General features: G+C 38.0%; 1 protein-coding gene across 5 annotated transcripts in view; it reads right to left on the minus strand.

Moving 5' to 3' along the window:
- The window catches only part of LOC138318054 (uncharacterized), a 53,104-nt gene continuing 32,225 nt past the window's right edge, over positions 1 to 20,879 (minus strand). The window contains exon 13 of one of the 5 annotated variants that reach the window (XM_069260110.1): positions 1 to 547. In XM_069260110.1, the coding sequence (XP_069116211.1) occupies positions 438 to 547 (110 nt within the window). In that variant the 3' untranslated portion in view covers positions 1 to 437. Of the gene's footprint in view, positions 548 to 7,821; positions 8,064 to 20,879 lie in introns of those variants that run through there. The other 4 variants (XM_069260111.1, XM_069260112.1, XM_069260113.1 and 1 more) reach the window with 4 other exon arrangements.

Below are 20,879 nucleotides of genomic sequence, written 5' to 3' on the forward strand. Positions count from 1 at the left end.
TATATTAAAACAATATTAAGATCATTCATTTTCTTCTTCCATAGTCCAGGTTTCTTCCCCTTTCAGTGACAGTGGAAGTGACAGAGCTTTAAAGAGATGAGAAAATAAGTGTCGTACAGACAGAAGAAGAACAGATAGCTATAGTCATCAATAGGGACACATTAACTTCTCTGTTAAAACAAAGCGTAATTAGCACTACCGACGACCCACAAAACCACCTCTCCCTGGACAGTTGTGGTATACTTACCACAAGTATGTGCACACTTCAAACTCGGATTATATCTGTTACTTCACAATCAAAAACAACAACAATCAACAGAAGCAGGTTCTGCCACCTTGTGCATCGAGCCGTTAATTCATCTAAGTACGGCGATAAAAGAGAAGAATTTTCCCCAGAAAACAGTGTGCTCAATGTGTCACCAGTCACCCGTGTCAGTTTATATACCATATGGCTGAGTTGTCTCCCCTAGATCTGCACCAGGGTTTGCTCTGGGACTGGAGGTTAGACTTGGCACCGACCGCAGCTGCTGCATACTCAGGCACAACTCTTCAAAATAAAGTCACTTTGCACAATATAATTAACATAGACTTAAAAATGTTCTCAAGGATGAAGATTGAAGTGGCATACAAATCAAGGAAGATAGAGGTGACTGTTGATTCGGATGTAGGAATACCAGATATAATGAAAATTAACTGGATAACTTCAGAGGAGGATATCCTCAATCGTCAGATATCTGGGATAACTCACCAAACAGACTAGATATCATCTAATGCAAGATAGCTTTCTGACAAAAATATCCCATATTGTCTGAGCTTTCTGACAATAATATCCCATATTGTGTGATCCAGTCTAGACATAGTAACCAAACCATACCTGACATACCTAACCAAGTCAATCCTTTCCACACACCAGATATCCCCTAACATCTGTATCCATCGCCTAATTCTTCCCTGATATCATCCTATCTCAGATATCCCTTATACCCAGACTAGATATTGGACAGATATGGATACAAGGTAGACTACACCAGATATCCCAAAACAATTATATCTAGCCCCCTCATCCCAAAACAATTATATCTAGCCCCCTCATCCCAAAACAATTATATCTAGCCCCCTCATCCCAAAACAATTATATCTAGCCCTAACACTTACTTCTGATATCCATAGATACCCCTTATACTCAGACTAGATACTGGACAGTACTGGACACTGGGTACACTAAGGTACCCCTTAAACCAGACTAGATATTGGACAGTACTGGACACTGGGTACACTAAGGTACCCCTTAAACCAGACTAGATATTGGACAGTAATGGACACTGGGTACACTAAGGTACCCCTTAAACCAGACTAGATACTGGACAGTACTGGACACTGGGTACACTAAGGTACCCCTTAAACCAGACTAGATACTGGACAGTACTGGACACTTGGTACACTAAGGTACCCCTTAAACCAGACTAGATATTGGACAGTACTAGACACTAGGTACACTAAGGTACCCCTATACCCAGGCTAGATACTGGACAGTACTAGACACTAGGTACACTTAAAGCTGACAATGCAAGTTAAAAACATGCAGTTGAAATTTTAAAAAAAAAATATTAACGAAATTTTTTTTTTCAAAAATTGTTTCTGAGACATCCCCTAGTTATGACAGTGTGGTATCTAAGGAAGTGGCAGCCATTTTTCTTTTGCTCTGCTTAGTAACCTTCACTGGCCAACCCCCTATATAATGCACGGGACACTTGACACACGTGTATCATTCTAAACATATCTTGTCTCAGATACTCATGCCCCGATATTGCAAATAACAATGTCAAATTGAAAATAAACACTGCACTCACCTGAGGAATATTTCATTGAAGTAATAGATGAATGTGTTGTCAGCTATATCCCAACATATGTCCAATACGAACTAATAAAACACTTCAATATACACTAAGTTTTACACGTACATGTACAACGACACGTGTGTTTCACTAAGACCCTAACCCACTAATACTACCCCTATAACCCAGGCTAGATACTGGACAGAACTGGACACTGGGAACACTAAGGTACCCCTTATACCCAGACTAGATACTGACTGACACTTGGTACACTAAGGTAACCCTACCCAGACTAGATACTGGACAGTACTGGACACTTGGCACACATAGTACCCCTATACCCAGACTAGATACCAGGCATTACTGACATTGGTACCTAAGTTACCCACCTATACCAGACTAGATACTGGACAGAACTGTACACTGGCACACATAGGACTAGATACTGGACAGTACTGGACACTTGGTACACTTAGGTACCCCTATACCCAGACTAGATACTGGACAGTACTGGACACTTGGTACACATAGGTACCCCTATACCCAGACTAGATACTGGACAGGACTGGACACTTGGTACACTAAGGTACCCCTTAAACCAGACTAGATACTGGACAGTACTGGGCACTTGGTACACTAAGGTACCCCTATACCCAGGCTAGATACTGGACAGTACTGGACACTAGGTACACTAAGGTACCCCTATACCCAGACTAGATACTGGACAGTACTAGACACTAGGTACACTAAGGTACCCCTATACCCAGACTAGATACTGGACAGTACTGGACACTTGTACACTAAGGTACCCCTATACCCAGACTAAATACTGGACAGTACTGGACACTGGGTACACTTAGGTACCCCTATACTCAGACTAGATAGTGGACAGTACTGGACACTTGGTACACTTAGGTACTACAATACCCAGACTAGATCCTGGACAGTACTGGACACTGGGTACACTTAGGTACCCCTATACCCAGACTAGATACTGGACAGTACTAGACACTTGGTACACTTAGGTACCCCTATACCCAGACTAGATACTGGACAGAACTGGACACTGGGTACACTAAGGTACCCCTTATACCCAGACTAGATACTGGACAGTACTGGACACTTGGCACACATAGGTACCCCTATACCCAGACTAGATACTGGACAGTACTGGACACTTGGCACACATAGGTACCCCTATACCCAGACTAGATACTGGACAGTACTGGACACTTGGTACACTTAAGAACCCCCTATACCCAGACTAGATACTGGACAGTACTGGACACTTGGCACACATAGGTGCCCCTATACTCAGACTAGATACCAGGCAGCACTGGACATTGGGTACACTAAGTTACCCACCTATACCAGACTAGATACTTGACAGTACTGTACACTTGGTACACTTAGGTACCCCTTATACCCAGACTAGATACTGGACAGTACTGTACACTTGGTACACTTAGGTACCCCTATACCCAGACTAGATACTGGACAGTACTGGACACTTGGTACACTTAGGTACCCCTATACCCAGACTAGATACCAGGCAGCACTGGACACTGCATGGGTACACTAAGGTGATTATCCTTAAGTACTTATCATCTAATCACCTGCCATAAGTGATCAGATCCTACTGAATTATTAATCATTATTCTAAATTGCCAATACCTTTAGTGCGTAATCTTTATTACACTGAGAATTAAGTCGATAAAATGGAAGGGCAGACCAATTTGGTTTAAGCACCATATACTTTCTGTGCAGTTAAATTTCTACCATTGCTAATTTTGGAGAAAGAAAAGAAGTGGAATATGGGGCATGTTAACGGCTCAGGGTGACCCAGATAGCACAGTATTGATTGAAAAGCTTCTAAGAAAAGAAAACTGTCGGGATGCACGATGACGTAATCAGTGGCCGTAATACCTATGATGGCGCTGTAATGGCCATACATATACCACTGTATATACTAGTAATCATGGTGTCTCGTTCTATCTCAATGTATCTTCAGCATTAAGGACTGCCATTCACATGTCTGAGTCTAAGATAACAACCCCTGATGATATCTCCATATAGGGCTAAAACATGCAAATACGGCTTCATACATTGTGAGGTATATACCATTCTACACAAAAAGTCAAGTTAAACCTTTGAGTCCACAACATAGCCCAGGTAAGGTGGATTTTCATTTTAATTCTAGGGTCATTAAAATGCAATTAGGTTAACATTGGTAGAAACCAGAGTACCAGGAGGAAAACTAACATTTTACAGCTAGTACAAGCTGACAGACTTGTTCCTGACGTGGGTATCAAATTACCAACATGCATGGAGAGCAGAGGTAGACAGTCAGAGATACTTTATCAAATTAGGTACTCCTGCCTTGTTTTAGTTAATGATTTGGACAATGGAATTACTAACAGAATATGTATAAGTCTTAATCTTACAAAATCCATTTTTGACTTTTCAAAAAAAAAAAAAATAAAAAAATAATGAAAATAAATAAATTGAAATATATACAATATTGTTACAATGAAGTACAACACCATACATCATGCATGACAAATAATCTTTTGTTTTTGTAGAAACAAATAACATTTTCCAAATATAGTCTACAAAAAATGAAAGACAATCAAAATCAGAAAATCTATTATTTTTCATCAGAGTTCAGTGGTAAATCATACTCAAGATACAATTTCATGACAATAAGTTTTAGTGCTTGGCTCCATTTTCAGATATGATCTATGTACAGGGAAGGTAACGGTTGCATTAACTTGAGGTAGAAATTTCAGGAATTTTTGCTTTTTGGAATTGCACCATATTTGGTCTTCAAACACTGGTTAATATTTTGTAATGTTGATTCAAAAAAATGCAATAACCTGTTTCCTTTTACAGATATTTTCATGAGATGACGTTTTTCGCATTTCTGAGAAACGTATTGCTATCACTGGTAAATTTGATCAACCAAATATCGAAAAAAGCTTTTCTCATATACATAACGTATATCCTATAAGTCAGATTGCAAAATTCTTTAAACTGCTAAAAATTCTTGTATTTAGTTAAAATTGCAAAAATTGACCCATGTAAATAAAAGGCTGTACTGTAGTATACATTTGTACACTCCAGCTCTATATGACTAGACCAGAGGTGTTCTGGCTGAGGGATTCGCTCCAACTAATGTACTAGGAAGGGGCCACATGGCCAACATGTGGTTACACTGTCTATCTACACAAGCCTCTCAAACCTATACAATCCTCATAATCAATTGTTTTGTGTTTGATTTTGAAAATGTAGAGCCCTAATGAGAAATGTGCAATGGTCATAGAGCAGATAAATCTTGATGTATTTGGCACAAATGTGCAACATCACTGACCAGATTGCTGTTTCTCAATGTATACAAAGAATTATGATGTTCATGCAGTCATATACATATAATTTACCTAAAAAAAAATCATTTATTGTATATATATATATATATATATATAACCATAACCATCGATAGTGAAACATCAAGGCCTATATCATAATGCTTAATTATACATGTCTATTGTATTATCAGAATAAATTCATTATGGTACTTAACAGCACACTACCAGTCATATAAAAATACAAGGATACAGAACATGTTCATTACCACAGAATAATGTTATCTCTTATAATGAGAGATAAAATACACAGCAGCCTGCCTATGCTATATACAATTAAATATCATCGTTTCATATCTGGTCAGTTTCCTGTACCTACCTGACTGTACCCTATCACAAGCGAGCCCAAGAATCCACGACTAATTCCACAAAAGCATTATCAGCATTGCTATATATAAGCCAGAGCGGACAATAAAGCAGTGTTTTGTCGATGTTTGTTAGTGCTACTGGCGAACGTGTGTATCAGTGAGGTAATTAATTGTTACGCTGTGGACAGAGAGAGCCCTCCAGCTCTCATCCAGTGTGTGACGCAATGTTTCTTTTTACATGGCTAAACCTGCACAACCCCACCTAGAGATGAAATGGTATACATACAGTCAGTTTTAAATTACCGTAGCACAATCTATTTTTGGTTGGTTCATTTCAGTTTCTTTGCATTTGAAAACGTTTCATTCTTTTAATTATTCTCTCCAACATTGATAACATTCTAATCACAAGATATAATCATGTCTGTCTTCTATGCATTAAAAAGAAAAAAGTATTCTATATATCTGTACCATTAGCATACATCAACAAGCAAGCTATTACTAGTAACGGAGGGAGACATGTATTATCTTTTCTGAGAGACAGCAGTTATCTATAAAGCCAAGGAGTCAACTTTAACCCTCACTTTCACAAGGAAGTAATTTTAAGGCTTTATAGGTTACTGTGATTTACAAATTCTGGTGGTAATTTATCTGTACTTCTATCTAATTGTGCATATATTACAATATTACAAAATTATCATCACAAAATTTGAACTCATTCACCTCTGAAAATTTATAATGAACTGTTTTTTCCTTTGAATTAGAAAAGCTACAATGTGTCTTCAGAAGTGAGTGAGTTATGATAATTTTTTTACCTGGAAATCTGGAGTGTGGCTTTAAGCTTATAGATTCTACTTATATAAATTTGAGGTTGCCAAAATAACTATGCTCACCAAATTTGCAGGAATAGTCTTCAAGCTAAACATAGTGTGTAATTCTCTTTATATATATATATATATTGGCCTATTACACACCCAATACTTGATTTCCTTTAGGGGGTGCCTATATACAGTTGTCATTTCAGTTTCTCTTAGTGACAAAAAAAAACATCAAATTGTGAGGAAGAGGGCTATAAATATATATCTCTTTTACAGCGACTTAATCATTATCAGCTATTTATGTGTCATTTCACCCAAGGGAAAGGAAAGACATGTCTAGTTCGACTATTTTTAAGGCGAGACAAGCAAAACATGGAAGTTTTTATCACCAAACGATTGAAGTATACTTATCTATAAAATATACAGGGAGATGACTTACACATAGCTCAGCTGTGCTCCCCTGTGGCAAAACTGTTTATTCAAAATATAAAAACATCATTTTTATTTTGCTTTTTAAATGTAATTTTTCAATGCAACACATAATGAGTGTTAAAAACCACTAATTTTAATCTAATACTTAGATCAAATAGAATATTAAGATAAAAATATATACTGAAATCTAAATCAGAATGAAAAATCAAAGGAATATTTTTTTGTAATTCAGTATGGATCCTACCTAGAGATACTAAAGATAAAATTCTCGTTATCACTGCTGGGTAAGGTTAATAAAAACAGTCAGTGTGTATCAGTTATTTATTAACATTACATCCTCTATACACAATTACACCATCCACCTGCAAGAGTTATAAAAAAACCTAGAAAAACATCATTTTTTCTGTGTAAAAGAATCCATGTAAATATGATCTATGCTTGTGTCACCATTTTGATTAAAACAGTCCATCTTGGAAGACAAAAGGTACAATGATATATTTTGAATATCTGTGTTTTCAGTCTTTAATGTAATAATTGGATCAACAGAGGCAGCCGTCTTTGTATTCTTTTGATGTCCAATCAGAGATTATATTTTGTGGCCATCTTGGATTTTAAATTACTTTGAGAAATATCAACTGGTCATGCAAATCATGAAGTTTTGATACAGAACCAGAGAAATCAATAGTTTTGTTGATTTTCTTCCTAATATCTTCTGCCACGTTTCCTGTTTTTCATTTTCTAAAAATAAATCTATTCTAGTTTTGTGTAATAATGTTAGGGAATGGTTTAAATATTCCTCCATTTGAACTAAAATTACATCACTTTTGAGAAAAAAAAAATCACCAAAAAACAAACAAGGTCAAGTTAATCAGGGAATACCAATACAAATATAACATTGATCACTGAATTATTTAATTGTGGAAAAATATATGTTTGAACATTGAATCCTAAGAAGACACAGAGAACCAGGTGTGCCAGAAGAGAGAGCACTCCCAGTTTCATTGGTAACATTAGCCACACAGATCTAGGTCAAATATGCGTCACAACCTCTATCGATTAACAAGAGGTCACAGAAATAATGGTAGTATTAGGGATTTGGTTTAATAAGTTTAATGTCCTATTAACAGCCAGTGTCACTTTTGATGGCGGAGAAAAACCACAAATCAGCGGTCAGTACCTGGCAGCTGTCCTACATGTGATTCAGGTTGTTGTATTATGTTGGGACATCTTAACCACTTGGCCACTCAGACCCTAAAATTTAGAAATTCAATTAAATGTAAAAATATTACCACATGAGTTCCAAGCCTGTTTTTCTTTACTGGATCTGCACATTTCAATGCCCTGTATTGACGATCACTCACATTTAAAGAATATTGATTTTAAAAGGACCAGATCAGGGATCGCATATTGTGATAAATTTGAAATCAGATCTTTTTACCAAAAGGAAGAAGCGAGCTGTATTAATCCTCACAAAGAAACACAATCAGCATTTAACCTTGGATGGGGATCGGTTCTGCATCACACATCACAAGGAAGAAACAGTATTTCGGGCAGGAAGACAGCAATAATATCTGGTAACACTGATTACATTTAACAAAACAATTAACAAAAGCAAGAAACTTGATTAAGTTGGAGTGTTTGATCACAGGAAGACGATATGTCACTTATGTAATAGCTGGATGGAAACACTTGAAATCCAACGTAAACATGCACGATAAACGAATGTACCTGTGAGAGAGGGGTCGCGGGATATCAGGTGTAAGGTTTACACCAACACAGACAATGAAACTGTAAAAACCAGGATGTACATAATACTCCAACAGTTCACATTAACATGCTCCAAACTATTTATATATCTTACAACAGACCGAATACAATAAAACAAGTACTTCTAAAATTTTACAGGAAGTAAAATAGCAAGAGACATGATTATAGCCCACCGAGGCATTTGCTTGAAATTAAAAAGTTTGCCTTTCTTCCCTTCCCTTTTTAGGGGCCACAGTGGCCAAGTGGTTAAGATGTCCTGAGATATTACCACTGGACCTCAACCTCAGGATAACAAGTTCAAATTCCATGTGGAGCAGTTGCCAGGTATTGAACGCTGGTCAGTGGTTATTCTCCAGGTACTCTGGCTTTCCTCCATCTCCTACTTTGAAAATTAACCTTGTCATGCATCATCGATCACCAATGAATTAGGGAAATGTTTTGCGATTTTGTCACTCGACCACAAGGACAAACTTGGCACTATGTTTGGTCGCTTGGTGAAAAAACTAAGATTTGGGGGTCTTTTTAATTGGTCACCAAGCTAGTGTCAGACAATTACTACTTCCTCCAAGTATCCAATTTTCTAAAACCACATTATAAGAAAACAAAGAAGTGGTTTGCCTACCAAGTGTGACAAGTATAAAAATTCAAGTGTATTTATTGCTAAAACTTCAAAAGAAGAAAATAAAACACATGAAGGACTGGTATCCTTTTCCAGATAGGCTCAGGAATAACTCACAGGTAAAAGGAAATATACTACCACAGAAAAACTGCAATAATACATAATAGGCTATAAATGTGTAATTATGTACAACAGAAGGAAATTTCTGTCAGCCATCACAAGCTCAGAAGCTTGATGTATCTAGGACTATTTGTACCTTAGTGCATTGTAAACAGGGGTAAATATTCAAACTAGATGTTTAACTTTACCTCTGACTATCCTGATATCATCATGACCCACCTTGTTCTGTTGTGTGGAACCTGAAAGTGGATCTGCAAATATAACACAAACTTACAAGGAACACTTGGTTTTGGTTTTATTAGTTTAACGTTCTATTAATTAACAGCCAAGTTCATGTAAGGATGTGCCAGATTTCTCAGTGGAGGAAAGCTGGAGTACTTGAAGAAAACACACGGACCAGTTGTCAGTACCTGACAACTGCTCCATATGGGATTCGAACTTGAAACCCAGAGGTTGAGGGTTTGTGGTTTTATGTCTGGACATTTGAACCACTCGGCCACCGCGGTCCCTAATCCATGGAACATTGTCAGAAGTTAGTATATGGAAGGGCAATTTCAGGACAAAGTGTTTTTCAGTATTTTGAACATTATAAGATGGTATGAAAAGCTTGATGCACTCTGCCTTTATCAAGGATACATGTAGATGGTAAAACAGTGTTTCTAGGAAAATCAGGTTCTATGATATTAATTGGTTTGATTTTTAATAACTAGCTGTTTGCAACAAAAGCATAAATCTCGGACCCAGTAGGCATATATATTTCTCAAGAGTTTATCTGTTTCCTAGCTATGCTAATGTTGATGTCTTCTTTATTTAAGTTCTACCTGTAATAGACACACACCCTGTCAAGTCGTTTAATTGTTGTGAGTGTGAGCTATGAAGTTCTACGCTATTCCAACACGGTAATGCCCAGAAGATCAGGTGATAAAACCGCTGCCTGTCTTATCTCTTTGTTATCTTCATACTAGGCCCTTCTCTACATATCCAAGAAAACGTTAAGAAAAATCTGTCAGGAAGCTGATGAAGATAACAACACCTAGAGTATAACACTGTAACTTTTGGAACAAGTGGTTACCAGCCACACCAGGAATCATTATGGCTAAACATAGGTCTGAAATGATTTAACAAAGCAATATACCAGAAATTATTTAAAGAGACAATACAAAATTGTGCAATTTTTTTTTCGTAATACACCTGTAATTACTTAAATGATGATATTATGATACATGATACATTCGTCAATGGCATACCTGTAATACCTAATATAATTTTATAGTATAGCTGAAATTCTATCACTTAAATTACCATGGTATGTTGACTTAATTCAAATTCCATGGTATACGTGTGATCAACATCAAATAAGACACCTATCAATTTACACAGGACATGTATCATAGTCACAAAGTATAGACAACATAACATGTAAAACTGTCAATCTTTGCTTTTAGACGGTTAACATGTCAACTATTATCTAGTCACACATTGACTTTTATAGTTAATTAACAAGCGCTTCTTTGGAAAGGAAATGGATTTATTAATCAAACATCATTAATGTGGTCCATTAAAAACACATAAACTTATCATTCATAACCAACTCTTTCCCCATTAATGGGAATGAGAAAGTTCCTTATGTATGGTCATATATCATTGACAGTAAAAGTTCAGCTAAATATTAGGGCAAAAAATATATCTCAGTCAAACAACATTACTGTAACACATACATATCTCATGCATACATGTACATATCTCAATCACACATGTACATATCTCATTCACACATGTGCATATCTCATTCATACATGTACATATCTCAATCACACATGTACATATCTCATTCACACATGTACATATCTCAATCACACTTGTATATATCTCAATCACACATGTACATATCTCAATCACACATGTACATATCTCAATCACACATGTACATATCTCAATCACACATGTACATATCTCATTCACACATGTATATATCTCAATCACACATGTACATATCTCATTCACACTTGTACATATCTCAATCACTCACAATTACAGTGACAAACACATTATACAAACATTTTTATTTGATCTAATGTCACCTGATTTTACCACCACACACATCAGATTCTGATGGAATGAAAACAGCTCACCAGTATCCTCTTACAGTGTACATACGTCATAGCATCAGTATGAGGACAGACATGTCTGTATTTCCTCGACAACTATCTACAAGCCACTAGAAGGAAATAAGACAGTATAGACACTAACAGGGGAAAGAGATGTCCCTGACATAGGGGCTCTGAGTATAGATACAGTTCCCCTGGGGAGGGTCTTGTCAAACCAATACTGGTATATGGAGATGGTAAAGCCTCTGATTGGAGGAGAATGTAATGGACAGGGAGGTAGTCCCCAGGGTAGGGATATGTGAACTCCCTAGGTAGGGAGACAATAAAGCCCTCTAGGTAGAGTAGAGAGGTCTCTGGGTAGGGGACAAAAGAATCCTCTGGGTAGGGAGAGAGAGAGAGGCCCCTATATATAGATATGTGAGCATCCTGGATATAGGGAGACAATAATATAGCTCTTGGCAGAGCAGAGAGGCCCCTGTGTAGGCGACAAATCTTTCTGGGAAGAGAAAGGTAGAGGCCCCTAGGTAAGGAATTGAAAACTTCATGAGTAGGGGACAAAAGGAGGTAGAAGCCCATGCCTATGATGGATAGGGAGTTGATAACTCTCAGGGTAGAGACAGACATGTTAACCTTTGGTAAGCAAAAAGAGGTAGATTTTTGACTCAAAGCGGTAGCATTTCACGCGGCATTTTTCGCGACGCGTCAGAGATATATAAATATCAATAATATGCAAAATAATTACAAAAACATATTTTGTTAACAAATTATGATTTAACTTTAATTATTACCATAGGCCTTGCATTGGTGGCTCATTTTGTATTTTTCAAATGTTAATTAAGGCTCACATTAAATTTAGAAGATGAAAAATGCCAATAAATACATTGTATACTTTTATTTCAATGCTATTTATCACCTTTTTAGATGCCTCTGGGTAGGGGACAAAAGAATCCTCTAATTTTGTGGGGAAGCAGAGATCTTAGAATATGGATATGTGAAGTCCCTGGGTAGAGGCCTTTGTGTACAGAGTGGTGGAGCCCCTGGGAAGGGCGACAACATCTGTATATACCTACCTTATTATATCTGGTGTGACATCAGCCTTAAAGCACTGCTTCATCACCTGTACTAGATCAGATAAACAGATGTAGCTCCTGATGTGCTAGCACCATCTTCTCCAGTGCAACAAATATGGGGGAATCACAGCCACATCGATTTGTATAGTCTTTAAATAGGTGTATATAGATACATATCTATTCCATCAGAGATGTGTATCCTCTACATTACTAATTAAATTCCAATACTTTTTTCTCCCTCTGATACAAACACACACACATACACTAGCAGTATTTAGTAGTCTGCTAACAGACAGAGAACCATGCAGATCACACATTTATAAATCTCTCCTGACCAAAATACTCTTGAATGAAAGACGACACTGTCGATGATAAAACATAACTTACCATGATAGTGTAAACCACTGACAGGCCTGGTAAGGAACAGTACTGTTTTAGTAGTCTCTGACAGATTAATGTCCAATCCACACGTATGTAATATTCCAGGTGTAATATTAAAGGAGAAATCAGTTAATTCCCCAAACCCTACACTGTCGGTATAAGGTGGTGTGTAGAGCCGATTTAGCTGGCCTCAGAAGTGGTTCAATCTATCTATAACCTACAGTTTTTACACATTAGCACTGGGGGTTTCTTGTTAATGCATTGACGTCATAAGCAGAAGATTTCATTGTCGGCAGTGGTTACTTTAGACCAGGCAGACTGGCTGTGGTAGGCGACAGACCAATATCTAAAGTTGATTTCACCCCTATTCAATGTTAAAGGAACAAGATAAGGGACTGGGAATACTCTTACCATTTTTTGACAAAGGAGATTCCTTTAAATATATAGCTAATTATAATGACGTTAATTATAATTCTGATAAAAAATACTGATAATCAGAGTATCATTCAGCTATATAATTTTTGTCTAATGATAAGAAAAAGACCATAAAGGAAAAAGAATTTGACTGACATCAAAACAAGGCCAGAAAACTCATTTTTTTTACTCAACTAAGGGTATTAAAGATGCTCCACCGCTGACAAAATGTTTTTTTTTTCACTATCGAAAACAGGAGCAGACGATTTTGTATTTTTCTTCTGTTACAAAAGTTACTTATTTTAACCATTACCACCATTGAAAAGTTTGAGCTTCTAATTTTACTTCAAGTTAAAAATATGAAAATTAATTAATTGCATACCGAAAAAAATCCGTGGCACTATATCTTATATAGAATGAAGTAATGATTGCGCATGCACCAAAGGCGAAATACAATATTTTATGTTATTTTTGTGTTAATTAGGCATTATAAACACGATTAAACACCAATTATTGTTTAAATGATGAATATCATTTATGATCTGTCGGCGGTGGAGCATCTTTAAAAGAAGTTTTATGAAAATAAGGATCAAAATAGATGCCTCACCTAATAGGGCCCCATGAGAACCCCAAGGATCCCAATTACCAGGGGTGAAATGGAGGTGATCCACTTTTAAATGGCAAAGGCCATACTTATAGTCTGCTTTCTATTCTACTGATAGCCATATGTTATATGTAGACAATGAAATAAAACTTGTAAGCGTAGATGTTGCCAAATGCATTTGTATATTGGTATATTTGTATATCTCTGTTCTATAGGTCAAATCACATATTAATGCCAAATCACACACAGCTCCTGTTTTTAATTATCCTCCAAAACTCTTAATGAGCTTACTAGGACAATAGTAATCAGTATTTAAAATGGCTGTTGAACCCTACTTGTAAATAGTATTATCTGGATAGCCTTGATACTAATATATTCAATTAATATACTAGGCTGACAAAAAGACACATTAGGCTGGAAAAGGGATAAAGAAATAAATAAAGAAAGGAAGGGACTCGGGATGAAGATAATAGGATGATGAAGGCTATGGACAGGAGAGGAGGCATGGGGAAGAAAGGGAGAAAGAAGAAGCGAAAAAGAAGGAGGGATTAAAGGTAGAAATAAAGAGAGAAGAGAGAGGGATAAAGAAGGCTAGCAAATGACAGAGGATGGAGAGGAAAAAAAAGGGAAGGATAAAGAGGGAACTAGACAAAAGGTGAAAAAGATAAAGGGATGAAAAGTTGGCAAGCAAGAGCAATGCGAGGATGGATGAATGGATGTGGAGAGGAGGACCAGAGAGGAATCATACACATGTAGATAACAGTATATATCTGATATTGTACCACCACAGCTGTAACAGGAGGAAACATGATAAAGACTTGATTTTAAACAAGCTGATTGTATCGCCAATACCACTATAGACCACAATACATTGAGCTTTCTAATTGTAACCACATGAAGTTTAATACTCCACTCAACATCTGGATGGTTGGGCAGTTTAATAGAGACACTTAGGATGGTGGTGGCCAGATTTAGGGGTGGTGGAATATCTGGGTGGTTGGGCAGTTCAGTGGGACATTAAGGATGGTGGTGGCCAGACTTAGGGTTGCAGGATATCTGGGTGGTTGGGCAGTTCAGTGGAGACACTTAGGATGGTGGTGACAAGATTTAGGGATGAAAGGATATTTGGGTGGTTGGGCAGTTTAGTGGGACACTATGGATGGTGGTGACCAGATTTAGGTGTGATGGGATATCTGGGTGGTTGGGCAGTTCAGTGGGGACACTTAGTATGGTGATGGTCAGATTTAGGGGTGGTGGGATATCTGGGTGGTTGGGCAGTTCAGTGGGGACAATAAGGATGGTGGTGGCCAAATTTAGGGGTGGTGGGATATCTGGGTGTTGGGAAGTTCAGTGGGGACACTTAGGATGGTGGTGGCCAGATCTAGGGGTGGTGGGATATCTGGGTGGTTGAGCAGTTCATTTGGTACGCTTAGGATGGTGATGGCCAGAGGTGTGGATTGGTTTAGGGGTGGTGGTGGCAGATTAGGTGGGGATATCTGGGTGGTTGGGCAGTTCAGTGGAGACACTTAGGATGGTGGTGGCCAGATTTAGAGGTGGTGGGATATCTGGGTGAATGGGCAGTTCAGTGGGACACTATGGATGGTGGTGACCAGATTTAGGAGTGGTGGGATATCTGGATGGTTAGGCAGTTCAGTGGGACCACTTAGGATAGTGGTGGCCAGATCTAGGGGTGTAGGGATATCAAGGGTGGTTGGGAAGTTCAGAAGCAACACTTAGGATGGAGGTATCCAGATTTAGGGGTGGTGGGATATCTGGGTGGTTGGTCAGTTCAGTGGGGACAATAAGGATGGTGGTGGCCAGATTTAGGGGTGGTGGGATATCTGGGTGGTTTGGCAGTTAAGTGGGGACAATAAGAATGGTGGTGGCCAGATTTAGGGGTGGTGGGATATCTGGGTGGTTGGGCAGTTCAGTTGGGACACTTAAGATGGTGATGGCCAGATTTAGGGGTGGTTGGATATCTGGGTGGTTGGGCAGTTAAGTGGGGACAATAGGGATGGTGGTGGCCAGATTTAGGGGTGGTGGGATATCTTGGTGGTTGGGAAGTTCAGTGGGGACACTTAGGATGGTGATGGCCAGATTTAGGGGTGGTTGGATATCTGGATGGTCGGGCAGTTCAGTGGCAACACTTAGGATGGTGGTGGCCAGATTTAGGGGTGGTGGGATACCTTGATGGTTGGGCAGTTCAGTGGGGACACTATGGATGGTGGTATCCAGATTTAGGGGTGGTGGGATATCTGGGTGGTCTGGCAGAACAGTGGGGACACTATGGATGGTGGTGGTGGCCAGATTAGTGTTGATGGGATATCTGGGTGGGTAATGATTGACCGTTGATGGAGGTAGTAAAATCTGCCTTAGCAACCACCTCTAATGTGCTACATTGAATATGTCTGTATCCCATTGCGTTCATACCACCTTTAACGCAATCAAAACACTGTTCATCTCCATATAAAGACCATCTGCTTAATATGACCACATTTTAAGCATCTTAAATTGCAATTCATAAGGGCATATTTCTTTGCTGCCTGTGTGGTCTTTAAATTTGATTGTAGCCCGATTATTGGTGACCAGTTAAGGAAACAAACTGGTTCCTTAATACTCACAGTTCTCTGAGTAAATCAGTCAGTGATTGCTATTTAATGAGACAAACAAGTGATGGCCATTAAATGAGGAAAACAGATGCCAAATTAATTGAGCACTTGATAAAAGTGGTCTATTGAATGGACAGAGATGAATTTTGGACAGTGACAAGGTAAGAGGTAATAAGTCTGATAGTTTTAAATTCTGGAAAGTTGATCTTATGAAAGGTTTAGCAGTTGTGAAAGGTCTCCAGATATATTGGTAAAAAAAATTATATATATATATAGGCCCTACAGCATAATTTGTCAAAACTGGCCCTTGTCTGATCTGGGTCCCTGTGGATTCTAGTGTATTTCTATGATATTTTTCATCTTAATTTATAGTAATTTAAACCTGTATAGTCCAAAACCTGGCTATACGGCCATATATGCTGGTCAGGTTTCAAAGTTACACTGTATAAATAGAACAACAAGAACTACAGAATCTTGGAAGAGGGATGGTGCTAATAATGCTTAACTTTTTACAATTCCTGCAATATGGATGCAAATTGGAAACATCCATCAAGCAGCTTTAGTGATGTTTCATGTTAAATATTAATATTCACATGGTGAGAATGATATAATTTCTCCCTGTTATCAGTAGGTGCAGCTTTTGAAGTGCACAAACCTTAAAATATTATATATATTTTTTCATGGACAAAGTTTATCACAATGCTATTCATCATGCTTGTTATACGAAAACTTAAACACATGTCTTTCATCATAGAAAAAATTGAAGGTCAAAAATAGTTCTCAAGGAAATATGATACATTTTCCACAGAAAACAAAGCAATCCCTTACTCACAGTAAATGGTAAAGTAGGTTTTATGATTCACATGAATAACAACTTCACTGGGAAAACTTAATTAATATCAAATTAGAATAATTCTTTTATCGACAAAAAGAAAAAGAAAGAAAAAAAATCCTGAAAGGTGAGTTAATTTGCTTGAATGAATTTATTGTACAGTCAAACCTGTCTATAAAGATCATCCAGTGGACAGAGGAAAAATTGACTTTATAGTCAGGTGGTCTTTATACACAGGTTGAATTGTGTTGAAATTAACGACATTTAGGACCCTATAAAGTGGTCTTATTAAGCAGGTTATATTGTGCAATCTTTTTTTTTTATTTCATGACTCAGATATTGCATGTCTGCTAACCAAAACAAATGTCTATGGTGCATTTACTGGTAAACAAGTTGATTGAAGGTTATTGTATATAGGATAAATATGTGGATCTAATTACCTAAAGGATACTATGCAAAAATATATGTCAGATTAATAAACTGAAATAAGTATACTGTAGGTATTATCCTCGTTTAACACTTTAACAAGGAATCCAAGGATAAGTTATATAAACTTTCTAGTCAAATCTTTCTTCGGTCTTGTGTGTCAACAGATTTATTTTGACTAACACACGTAACTGGAAAATAGATCATTTCTTTTCCCATAAAAATCTAAATAAAAATGAAACTGTCTTTGAGAAAACTAATTTTCACCCAAGTGGATGTTAAGAAAGCCACAAGTCAGATATGGTGATTTCGAAGACACCTTGACAATGTGTATTGTTATAGCTATGACGTAAATGGGCGTGTACAGCTCTATTCTGGTTTCCAATTGCTGTACGTCTCCTTTAAGACATGGAGTAAAATCGTTTAGTGATGTCTCTGACCTCTACAAACAAATAACAACCAGTGTTGATCTTCTACCCATAAAATAAACCATATCTTGATCTAACAAGCTCTCAGATTTGGCTCTCTGCCTTCATGCTTTTCACTTGTGATTTTAAAAATATTCTATTTTCAAATTATGTATTATTGTATGCAAATAAAATAATTATGAAATATTAAAAAAAACACATTTCTTATTCATTCTCTTTAGAAATTTCATATGAATAGGGTCGTATTCGCATGATAGCAACAATGTAACAATCTAAAGAAATAAAACACCCCTACAGTAGGGTATGATGAATGAAAGTGGTAAATTTACACTATACCTTGGAAACATAATCCAGCTCCATCTTTAGGGAAACAGAACCCAACCCCTACTTAAGGGTACATTACCAGGGTAACACAACCCAACCCCTATTGTATAGGGTACATTACCAGGGTAACACAATCCAACCCCTACTTAAGGGTACATTACCAGGGTAACACAATCCAACCCCTACTTAAGGGTATATTACCAGGGTAACACAATCCAACCCCTACTTAAGGGTACATTACCAGGGTAACACAATCCAACCCCTACTGTAGGGTGCATTACCAGGGTAACACAACACAATGCCTACTGTAATGTAATTACCAGGGTAACACAACCCAACCCCTATTGTATAGGGTACATTACCAGGGTAACATAACACAACCCTACTGTAGGTATATTACCAGGGCAACACAACCGAATGCCTACTGTATGGTAAATCACCAAGGTAACACAACACAACCCCTACTGTAGGGTACATTACCAGGGTAACATAATACAACCTCTATTGAAGGGTACATTACCAGAGTTACATAAACCATGCAACCCCTACTGTAGGTACATTACCAGAGTAACATAACTCAATGCCTACTGTAAGGTACATCACCAGGGTAACACAACCTAACCCCTACTGTAAGGTACATTACCAGGGTAACATAATACAACCCATACTGAAGTGTACATTACCAGGATAACATAATACAACCCCTACTATAGGATACATTACCAGGGTAACATAAACCATGCAACCCCTACTATAGGATACATTACCAGGGTAACATAAACCATGCAACCCCTACTGTAGGGTACATTACCAGGATAACATAATACAACCCATACTGAAGTGTACATTACAAGGGTAACATAAACCATGCAAACCCTACTGTAGGGTACATTAACAGGGTAACATAAACCATGCAATCCCTACTGTAAGGTACATTACGAGGGTAACATTAACCACGCAACCCCTACCGTAGGGTACATTACCAGGGTAACATAAACCATGCAACCCCTACTGTAGGGTACATTACCAGGATAACATAATACAACCCCTACTATAGGATATATTACCAGAGTAACATACACCATGCAAACCCTACTGTAGGGTACATTAACAGGGTAACATAAACCATGCAATTTCTACTGTAAGGTACATTACCAGGGTAACATAAACCATGCAACCCCTACCGTAGGGTACATTACCAGGATAACATAATACAACCCCTACTATAGGATACATTACCAGGGTAACATAAACCATGCAAACCCTACTATAGGATCATTACCAGGGTAACATAAACCATGCAAACCCTACTGTAAGGTACATTACCAGGGTAACATAAACCATGCAACCCCTACTGTAGGGTACATTACCAGGGTAACATAAACCATGCAACCCCTACTGAAGGGTACATTACCAGGGTAACATAAACCATGCAATCCCTACTGTAAGGTACATTACCAGGGTAACATAAACCATGCAACCCCTACCGTAGGGTACATTACCAGGGTAACACAACCCAACCCCTTCTGAAGAGTACATTACCAGGGTAACATAACCCAACCCCTACTGTAAGGTACATTACCAGGGTAACATAAACCATGCAACCCCTACTGTAGGGTACATTACCAGGGTAACATAAACCATGCAACCCCTACTGTAAGGTACATTACCAGGGTAACATAAACCATGCAACCCCTACCGTAGGGTACATTACCAGGGTAACACAACCCAACCCCTACTGTAAGGTACATTACCAGGGTAACATAAACCATGCAACTCCTACTGTAAGGTACATTACCAGGGTAACATAAACCATGCAACCCCTACCGTAGGGTACATTACCAGGGTAACACAACCCAACCCCTACTGAAGAGTACATTACCAGGGTAACATAACCCAACCCCTACTGTAAGGTACATTACCAGGGTAACATAAACCATGCAACCCCTACTGTAGGGTACATTACCAGGATAACATAATACAACCCCTACTGTAGGATACATTACCAGGGTAACATAAACCGTGCAACCCCTACTGAAGGGTACATTACCAGGGTAACATAAACCATGCAACCCCTACTGTAAGGTACATTACCAGGGTAACACAACCCAACCCCTACTGTAAGGTACATTACCAGGGTAACATAAACCATGCAACTCCTACTGTAAGGTACATTACCAGGGTAACATAAACCATGCAACTCCTACTGTAAGGTACATTACCAGGGTAACATAAACCATGCAACTCCTACTGTAAGGTACATTACCAGGGTAACATAAACCATGCAACCCCTACTGTAGGGTACATTACCAGGGTAACACAACCCAACCCCTACTGTAAGGTACATTACCAGGGTAACATAAAC

This window comes from Argopecten irradians, chromosome 3 (genome assembly GCF_041381155.1).
Source record: "Argopecten irradians isolate NY chromosome 3, Ai_NY, whole genome shotgun sequence".
NCBI lineage: Eukaryota > Metazoa > Mollusca > Bivalvia > Pectinida > Pectinidae > Argopecten > Argopecten irradians.